The sequence below is a fragment of the Pyxicephalus adspersus genome, chromosome 1 (genome assembly GCF_032062135.1).
Source record: "Pyxicephalus adspersus chromosome 1, UCB_Pads_2.0, whole genome shotgun sequence".
Classification (NCBI taxonomy): domain Eukaryota; kingdom Metazoa; phylum Chordata; class Amphibia; order Anura; family Pyxicephalidae; genus Pyxicephalus; species Pyxicephalus adspersus.
In genome coordinates this window covers 9,225,291-9,236,131 of record NC_092858.1, presented here as the reverse complement: position 1 = coordinate 9,236,131, position 10,841 = coordinate 9,225,291, and the positions used below count along the sequence as shown (strand labels likewise).

At 39.2% G+C, this 10,841-nt stretch overlaps 1 protein-coding gene across 1 annotated transcript in view; it reads left to right on the top strand.

Annotated features, from left to right (window-relative positions):
* The window catches only part of UVRAG (UV radiation resistance associated), a 64,423-nt gene extending 64,119 nt beyond the window's left edge, over positions 1-304 (top strand). Inside the window, exon 14 of the mRNA XM_072398628.1 lies at positions 209-304. Coding sequence (XP_072254729.1) covers positions 209-304 — 96 coding nt within the window. The remainder of the gene's footprint in view (positions 1-208) is intronic.
* The last annotated feature ends 10,537 nt before the right edge of the window (positions 305-10,841 follow it).

The window sequence follows — 10,841 nt, the reverse complement described above, 5'->3', positions numbered from 1 at the left end:
GCATTATATTAGGACAATACAAAACAACAAGAACCTCTGCATTTGCTGGACTACCCAACCTGAAGTGCAGCTTAACTTTTTCATAAAGATACCAGAAATTTCCCTCCTCATAAAAAATCGTTTAGGGAAGGAACAAAAGAGCAATAGCATTACTTAAATACCAAAACTTTCCAAATGTCGTTTTTAAATACACCATTTTCTTTTGCAGTTACGATATCAGCATTCACTTGGGACCCCGGACTTGAGACAAACTCTTCCAAACCTCAAATCATTTTTGGAGTATGGCTTATTGGTCAAATGGTAAGTTCACGGTGATTAGCAAGGACCATTCTAGGTCATATAACACACACAAATATCTATATATATATATATATATATATATATATATATATATATATATATATATATATACACACACACACACACACAACCATAAATGTCCCTGCCATTACCTTGTAGGTGTCTAATTTTCCATGTGTGTGCCTGCTACTTATACCACGGTACCCTGGCCAGCTTGTGTGTCCTGTAGTGATTGGAGAAGCAGAACCCCAACATTTTTGTAGCAGAGTGAATTTGTCTAATTAGTTTTGCGTTCTTTCAGGCACATTGTTTTGTCATGGTGTAAAAATCCAAAATAAAAAAATGTTGACACAATTGGAACTAGCCAATAAAAGCTTTGCTGATGGGTAAGACAAGCAGACTGTATAGACTTTAATGTAGGACAGCCCATGAGTCATTGTATGTCAACGCCGTGGCGTGTTGTCAGGCCTGCAATGCTGTCATTCTTCAGCAAGCACTTAGTCACTCTTCTCAGAATCTTGTTGTGTTTAAAGGCAGCCAACCCAAAGGCAAGAAGCGTCTATCATTTTCTTGAACTAAATTTGCATGGCTTATTTTAGTAGACATCACTTAAGAGTTTTATGATGGCTGCAGCCCAACCAAAACACAGCCATTAATAGATTGTGCAATGATGTCATAGCTTAGCCAAAAAAGGGAAGATTGAGACAATATAAAACGAAGCGGAGGTTTGGCAGGAATGTATTCTCATGCCACATTGTTTAGTTGTGGGTTTGGCAATCCTCCAGACAATTAAGATTGACTACACTTGACCAGCTGCATTGCAGTCCACTGTGTGGAACATTTGTTAAATGCTAGATGCATAGCTGAGGAGGTTCATTTGCACCCAGCTTTCTCTGGCTTCAGTCCTTTCAAAGTCACAGATCTTTGGCCAACATACTGCTGATGAAGTCTGTAATTTGTGATAAATTCATAAGCTGTTCATATAAATGGTAATCGTCAGTCAGTTTACACTGCTTTCCATTCTGTGGGGATAGAAAATTTGTCCTAAGCAATCCATCTTCCATGAGAATTTGTGGTGAGGTTAAAAGTGGACATTACATTAAAGCTGAACTAAACGTAAAAAAAAAAAAAAAAAACACACCTGCGGATCCTCAGATCCATCGGGAGGTTTCTTCATTTGGGTCCGGCGTCGTACCATTTATCCTTATTCAGCCCGTCAGTGAGGAAGCGCCAGGCGTTGCTATCTTGATCACTCTTCTTCCGTGTTCTCCTTCGTACACCACCCGATCCCGCACTTCACAGGCGTGGGATCGGGTGATGTAAATGGGGGGGGAAATATTGACGATCTCACTGCACAAGCACAGGCATGAGCAGAAGGAGCGGCCAAGATGCATGAAAAAACAGCCTTTGTTATTCCCTGTTCTTGTAAAGGCAAGTGCTAGGACCTCAGTCTTTTTAATAGGAATGCGTTCCCCTAAACTACATCTCCCAAATTCCCTTTTTTTCCACACACAGAAATCCATGTGGAGTTGAACAGGGAGAAGTTGGGAGAAGGGAGAGTTCTGTAGCTGAAAGGTAAACTGAACTCCCAAGGATTTCAGGGGTAAAAAAAAGAGTTACCAAGGTATGATTTCTGACAATTCACGGATATTTTCTTGTACTTGTCATGTGTGGAACATGTGCATGTATTGCAGAAACCAGCACTAGTAGTCAAGGGATTAAACCCATATACATCACTACTATTTGTAAGTACTATGGTTCATCTTCCTGGCTATTTGTGTGGCTCAGGTTCATGCAAACATAAAGTCATGGTCACAAGCTAATTGAAATGTGCTTAACAATATTCATGTTTTGAAGTTCTGGGGCAAAAGTATAAGGCATTGTTTCCCAACCAGGGGTTGCTAGGGGTTCCTTGAGCAATTTGAACCTCTCCAGTCAGTTTGGGTAATACTAATGATCTTTTTGGACATCTGTAAGGGCAACTTTCTTTACTCTGACCACCACACTAATGTACTATGAGTTTTGGATATAGTCATTTGAGCAAGGGGTCCCCTGAAGACCTAAAATGTATTTCCCTATATGGGTATGTGATTGTCCATGCATCGCCTCTAGGTGTCTTTGTACCAGTTTGGTGATGGATTATCATGTTTTTCGGTAAATCTAGTCTAAAGAAGGAAACTCCAATGTCTGTCTAATTACAGGATTCCGTATTTCCTATTTTCAGCTGCTGCAAAGGATTGGTTCTCTTTAATGGCCATTATCCAAAATGAAGTAATTGTATGTTACCTGTATCATGTATTAAAAAAGATTCACTTCACATTCCTCTTGTAATTTTTTTAGGACAGGTTAGAACACTTTCTGCTCCTTCCGTAGTCTCTATATTAGTGTTTCAGGGTTCCTCCAGAGGTTGTTACAAGTTTCTTCAGCAATGAGAAATTTGTACCGTTCTGGTCAGCTTAACTGACAGCAATCATCTTTATGATTATTCCCAATGGCCAGCAATGTAAGAGGAATTCTTCCCACTAACCACCATACTAATGTACTGTGAGCTTTGGATATAGCAATTATAACAGGGGTTCCCTGAAGACCTGAACATTATTACAAGGTTATAATGGTATAATAAAGAACATTATTTTTTATTTCTTTTCTTAAGGATGCTTTTTTTGGGGTAGGGGGGACCACCCTAAAAAAGCTTTATGGGGCTCAGTTCATGTCTATATATGAGATCAGCATCTGATGTCTGTAGCCACCTTTAATCTTAAAAAATAAAGCAATACTCCACTTTTGATCATTTACAATAATTTCTATTATACACATACAACACATAATAAAGTTGGCTTCAACATCTTTATTTGGCTCGAACCAAAATTTCCACTTTATTAAAAAAAAAAAGTACACAAAACTTTCGCTTTCCAATGCAGCAAACTACCTGGAAAGTTAACCTTTTTTTCAAAATCAAAGAAAAACAATTTGACTTATAGATTCCCTTTCATATATTGAAGTGTAATTCTGTTTTTTCCCCTATACTTTTTTGATAAATCTAATAGGACAGGGCAGTAAGACAAAAAATGTGTTAATTGGATGTAATATTTGATGTCAAATGGGCATTTACACTGATCTACCAGAACATTAAACAGGTGAATAACCTTCATTACAATGGCATCAAAATGAACCCTTCTTGAAGACAATATGTTGAAAGCAGGAAACATGGGCAAGTGTATAGATCTGAGCGACTTTCAGAATGGCCTGTTTGTAATACAGGTTGACAGTCAAAAATCCGGCAAACTCCAGACCTGAGGAGTGCCAAATTTGCGAAAATTCCGGATTTTTTTTTTATACTTGCCTCCACACACAGAGCAGCCTTCCTGTCTCAGCACCGCGGATATCTGGCACAGTTCCAGGGAGCAGGGGGCAGGATATCCCAACATGTATTTAGTTTAGCAAGCAAGACCTAACAGCTGTTTCTGCAGAACAATGCCATGAAAACATTAGGGGCCAAAGAGTGTACTGCAGCCTGTATTAAAATGCGATCCGAAATTTATGCCGGGAAAATGAGGGATCTGGTTTATCGATGGCCGGATTTTCTATTGTCAAACCTGTAGTAGATGGCTCCAAAAATGAGCATCTCCAAAACTGTTTCCGGTGTGCAGTGCTTGGTACCTAACAAAAGTTGTTCAAGTTAGGAGATCTGGTTTAACAGTGATAAGGTCACTGACTCCCAAAGCTCACTGATGTGTAAGGTTCAGCGGAGGAATTGGAGAATTCGGCTCTCCTACCGAAAGCATCTTCAGTGACTTCAATAGAAACGTCACAACCCCTTTTCAAATAATATGAACACCTTTTGTGCAGAGGTAGTGCCTTCAATATGAGATACAAGCTAATGTTTTGTGACTGCGCGGGGTCCCATTTATAAAGGCAGAAGACAACAATAATATTAGAATGGTGGAAATGGAAGAGCGTGTCTGAGCAATTGCATTCTCTTAGATCTAGTGGATGGCCGTATGGCATAAATGTTCTGCTAACATTCTGGCACTAGATTACACAGGCCACTTTCAGAGGTCTTGTGTAGTCCATGCCTCAGCAGGTCAGTGCTGGATTGGTGCACAAAGAAACCTACACAATATTAGGCAGATTGTTTAATGTTTTGGCTGATCAGTGCATGTACAGACCTAATCTTACCTGTTTGAAGGTTACTGTCCCATGGTAAGATTTTGGGTTTATATGATGCCAGGAGAAAGGGGAAAGCATAAAGACATCTCCAGCATCAGTTTGCATGGGAAGAAGCTTAGCCACCATTCTACATACCATGTTGTCTTTATTTCTACCTGTGACCATCTTTGGTGGCTCAGAGGTTAGCACTCTGGCCTTTGCAAGGTCCCAGGTTTGAATTCCAGCCAGTGCTCTATCTGCATGTGGTTTGCAGGTTCTTCCTGTGTTTGCGTGGGTTTCCTTTGGGTACTTCGATTTGTATTAGGCACAATTGCCAGTGGATGACACCTCTTTATTATCTGTAGTTTAAGGCTATGTCCTTCCCAGGCCAAGCAAAGAAGTTTCCCAAGATAAGCAGTGCTGGTTCAGCCTGAATGCATCATGCTAAAGCCCTTTGCCTAATACGTTTCTGCACTGAGCTGTTTGGCCCAAATACATTGGGGTTGATTTACTAAAATAATTCAGATTGTTCACATACCAAGAGAAATGTACAAAGTCCAATAGCCATGTCACTTGCTGTCCCTCACCGGGGATCACAATCTAATGTCCCTACCATAGTCATATGTCTTTAATACAGTCTAAGGTCAATTTTTGGGGAATGCCAATTAACCTAACTGCATGTTTTTCGAATATGGGAGAAAACCGGAGCACCCAGAGGAAACCCACTCAAACATGGGGGGAACATGCAAACTCCAGAGTGCGCTGATATTCAAGCCTGGAACCTAGTGCTGCAAAGACCAGAGTGCTAACCTCTGAGCCACCGTGCTGCCCACCTTGCAAAGGAATAATTCAATTAGTTTAGTAAATTGTTATGGAAATTCGCTGTGCAAAGAATACCCGATCACATGCAAGGAAATTTAAAAACAAAAACTAGATATTTCCTTGCACATATGGATAGTTAATGTCAGAAGAGCTTCATCTTTTCCCTAATCAAGGAGAGATAATTCTTCTTCCTTGCAGCCTGTCTGGGAGAGTACAACAGAAGCCAGTAACCCATTGACTTAAAAACGTGAGGCTTCCCTGCAGTATTACATTCTGCCGCCTTACTCTAAAAATCCCTGGATGCCTAAATTGTGGAAACCCTAGCAAGAAATTCCTCCTAATGGCTTCCAATAATGTTATTAAACATACAAATAAAGCAGTTTGTTATATATGTTCAAAAAGTGCAATAAAATACCTATTACCCTGCCTGAAATTCAGTCCTGTGCAGTTTGCAGTTATCAGGAAAACTTATCAGAAAGCTTGTTAGGAATACAAAACACTTCCTCCAAGTTTGTAGCATTTTATGGTCCTAAAGTGACAACACTGCTCTTTATAGATACAATACAGTAGGCCAGTGTTGTCACCCTAAAATGGGAAGTGTTTTACAGGCAATATTCCCATGTAAAAATAAAGCAGCCACCACAGAACTGGTAACATGCAATATATTACGTTTTACTTTAATTCAATGTTTTTATGAATTTTATACTTTGGCTTTACACACGTCAGATGATTCTCGTCCGATAATTGCTGCAGGGCTAATGTCGGAGGAGAATCTGGTGTGTGTACAGAGCTCGTCGTTCATGTATCTATCCTGATCCATGAATGATGAACGATCCTAATGAATGAAAGCGAGAGCACATCGGGGTCCCGCTCCGTCATTCTCCCCCTCCCCTATCCATAGAGCAGAATAGTGCTGTATGTACAGCGCTCATTCATGCATCTTTCAGTCTTTTGTCGTTGGAAAGGATCTTTCACGATCACAATTATGGAACGTGTGTACACAGCATACTAACATCTATAGAATACAAAGGTTGCAAATATTTCTGGCTCCTATTTAGCATGTAGCTAGTAATCCATGTGTTATGTATTACCAGAATGAGAAATATTGTATGTTTTGTTTTCTTTTCTAATAAAATGTATCAGTCTAATAATCTTTCTTATTTCAGGAAGAGCGAGGTGACACTTCATTCCATAATCCAATGTTCATTATTTTGGTACATTGAATTACCAACGTCTGTTTTCATTTCATTATTTGGATGCACAGTATTCATCTGTATATGAAAAACGTGTTTATGGTAAAGGACAGTATATGCTGTAAGTAGGATTTATTTTCCTATGAAGATACAGTAAAGGTTCTGTATACAGATTTTCTTTTCCCTGTATATTTGCAGTCTGAAATGCTGTACAGTTTGTTTTGGTTATAAAATTGCAACTCCAGCTGTAAATTCTGGTGTATATGATATGATATATAAGAAAAGGTAAAATACATGCTTGTATTTATGAGAAGCTCACTTTTCCAGATTCCTTTTTTTTATATGCATGCCTGGTTTGGAATGTAGAAATTACTGGGAATCAATCAGCATTTTAGCAATCATTCTTTTCATTTTGGTTGTAGGTTCTAGGTTTCCAATGGGTCATTGACGCTTTCTTTGCAGTGAAATCTTCTCACGACTTAATTGCCTCTTTTTAAGACTATTCAAGTTTCTACAAAACGTCCAGTTATTTCCCTTTGTCTGACTTTGTGTTTACCTTTTGGAAAACAAATCTCATCAATCATGCAGCCATACATGCATATCGTCATGTCACCTCCAACAGAATTTGCCCTGTGCTGGCTTTTAGAGGTGTTTTCTGGGTCAGCCCAACCGCTAAACCTTTTCCAAAGGCCGCGTCTGGAAGAGCGTGATTCATTGTAAAGAAATGTGCAAAGTAACTCCGCTGAGCAGCAACAACAACAAGCCTTGTGGTTTTCATCTTTTATTATTTATTGTGCTATGAGTTCAAAATGCACAAATCAGTATTATCTGAAAAATCCAGCACACTAGTAATTCTGAATCAAGAAACTATCCAAAATTTGTGATACCATTCCAGGGAATGGAGAGACACTGGATAGTTGTTTGCATGCTTTGTGTCAAATTGCTGATTATGTTGAGGTCAATTTGTAAATGTTTTACCCCAAAATTTACACCTTTTTCACATTGGATTCAATTAAATATAGGAACCATGAGTAAATGTTGCATATTTTTTTAATAAAGCCAATGTAAAAATGAGCAAAGTTTGGCTAACATAATTTGTAAACGGACCTCTAAGTGTCTCCTGTCATAAATAATTAACAGAGAAGACTTCAAAAGATTTCTGAATATTTTAATGCGGAGAATGAGTATTAAAATGAGTTGGGATTAGACTTTTCCTACACGTAGCAACTTGATAGCCTCATGTCTTTAATAAAGTGCAGAATTAAAAATTAATGCAACAAAGGAACCAGCATCTCTGTATTCTCCCTTTTGTCATCTTCTCTACCCTGGCTTTGTCATAAAATGGAGCCTTGTCAGTGCCTTCATTTGCCAGAAGTAACCAAGTTCATGGCTCTGCTCAACATATTTTAAAAATGTAATCCTATAGATATACATGTATTCGTTATAAAAATCCTTTATTGTGGCTGAGTTAACGTTAAACGCCCTAGGCCCCTACCCACCCATTTAGCAGTCCCTCTTAGGTTTTTCATCCAGGACTCACAACCAGTAATCCAGAGCTGCAGTTTGTACCCATGCAGACCAATTGATTTGACTTGCCATTGCACCACTGGAATCTTCAGAGTTCTGAAGGATGAAAGTGCTGACAACCCACCACCAAAAAAATTGTGCATGACCCTTTTTTTTTTTTTAAATGCAGTGTGTAGGCTCTACTGTAAAATGCATTAGGTTGATTTTATTCGCAATTCTATTCAGAATAAATGGCAGGAACACCTGCACATAGATCCATGCCATGTACTAACACTCATTGACATGTACAGTTTATTGCACATTGCTACTCATTGGGCCCTTTAAAGTCCATAAATGTCTAGTTCTTTCGCAATGGGTTGGCCTGTACAGAAAGCAACCGTTAACAGTAATTGTTCCTTTTTTGTGTGCATTCCATCAGCAGTGGTAAATGGAAAAATCGATTATGCTCTCTTTATTCCGGAAAACGGCGTTGGAATGACACTTTAAACTACATCAGCGGGGTCAAACGGGGTCTAGAGCCGTCTCCTGTAAAGCTTTACCCATGCTGACATTTTCATAGCCGTGAAGAATTTTTTTTCTTTTTGCAATGTATAATGACAGAATTAATGTTGCAATAAAGATTAATTTACTTCACCTCCAAGACCCCGGTGCTGGTAACTCCAGGACAAGCTTGATTACCCTTCTTGTCAGACCCTATTTGGGAAAATAAAGTGCAGTGTTGGTGTTAGAAGATTTTTGCGATGAAAAGACTTCCCTTGTCTTAAGTCGGCGTGGAATACTCCGCTGCTAGTTCTGTGTGAGATCAGCAGAAACCTCGCTGCTATCCCTCCAACTCGTGTTTTCACTGGCAGCCAGAGACGGGGAAGGCTTCAGAAAATCTTACCTCAGTTCCTACTGCAGCGACGGATGTTGCTAAAGACCAAAGGGGTCTGGCGGAGGCCTTGTTCAGTTCACGAAAAGCAGACGCCGTCCGCCCTCTATAGACAGAAAGGCTTTAGCGGTGCGATATACCATGTGCCTAGGATCAAGACCTAAAGCCCTTGTAGTTATAGGCTTAGGAATGTAGCGTTATAAATGAATTCGGGGGAGAAAGGCAAATTATTTAGAAAAATATTTGTAGAGGAATCGAACACCATGTACAAAGGATCAGAAAGAGAGGTGTGCGTGACAAAACATTTACGCCAATTGAATTATATTTTAGTGTTCAAGTGAAGTAAAGCAGATTCTAACCAAGAATTCCTTACATGAATCTTGTGTGTATTTGTGTTAGTTTATGTCTACAGTTCTTCCTCTTAAAGAACAACTTCACTTTCTATCTCTTTTAAATTAAAATCTAAATTTTAAAATCTAATTTAATTTAAATCTGTTAAATACATTTCAGGTGGATCCATACACAAAGCATGTGTATGAAAAAGTCGCCATTACTGGCAGGTGAATATTCCGAGTGCATATGTCCAATGGCATGGACTGATTTACCATTCGCAAATGTTTGGTGAAAATCAGATCAAAAGGCATCCAAGATTCTTTAGGTGTATTTAGGAAACGAGCAACAACCTGGGGAAGAAAAAGCTTTTCCCTGGCAGTGAGGCACCCGGAATGTTTTGTAGAAACGGGGTTCTCTCTGAAGAGACTTCTCTCTGAAGAGACCAACACTTCTCATGAGTCTAGAGCTCTCCAATCAGCAAATTTCATGTTCCTTGCTAAACTTTTTATTGAAATAAATCCAAATGAAGCTGTGCTTTTTAGCTTGACAACATGAAGGTCTTGAAGCCCCTAACACATATTGCAATCCCCCATATTGCTACTGACCCTTGCAGTCCATCTCCCCAGAAGCCCTCTCTTGTTCTGGCCACCCTGGAATCCAAGTCAGTCATTGGCTATTAATGAGTCTGTATCTGAAGCGGTTTAATGGCCACCTTCACATTGAGTATGTGACACAGGTCTTCAGGAAACCTTGCCTATAATTACTATATCCACAGCTCACGGTATATTAGTATGCTGGTCATTGGGAAGAATAGCTAACAAATACCTTACAGATAGCCAAAAAGATCATTGGAGGTCAATTGCTCAATGAACAACCTCTGGAGGAACCCTGGAAACACTGCCATAGGTCATTAATATCAAGTAATGGGGAATCCAAAATATTAGAGTTTCTTCAACAAGAAAATCTGTTCTATGGCCATTTTCTTTTTTTTTTTTTTTTTTTTTTTTTTTTTAAAATATAATTTTTACAAAAATCGGTGTGGCTCTCGGTACTGCTGACTTCTTGCTCATTGCCCTTGACTAGCTTCCTAAAGTGACAATGCAAGCCGTACATACCTGTGCAATGCATGTGGGCACGGCCCTTTGAAACCCTTAACAGGGAAGTGAAATCAGGAGATCGCTTAGGACGCAGTTGTCACCCTCTACCTAAAAGTGCCCAAACAAGGCAGGATTACCTGGTATTATTTTAATAAAAGCTGCAGAGTGATTGGATTTAGATCAGTTGGAAGCCAAAAAAAAAACGTTTTTGGCTTCCAACTGATCTCTTTCACATGCATGTTTAAAAAACAAGTTTACTACCAAAAAAGTGCTGACTACACTAATCAGTTATAAAAATGGAACAGCCTCATTCCTTGACATGACTGGTAGCTGTATCACGAGCACGTGCACGTTCTCCCTGTCCTTGTATAGAATGCTTTGTCTGCACAGTGTCAAGTTGGAAATTCACGCAATGTTCAACAATGTTTTACATCAAATAGAGAAAAAAATCATTCTTTCCTCAAGAGACCATGTCACTATTCATTTCAACATTACCCTTCCCATAGGACTAGATGTGTATTTATTACAAGACATTTCCTGTTGAAGCCT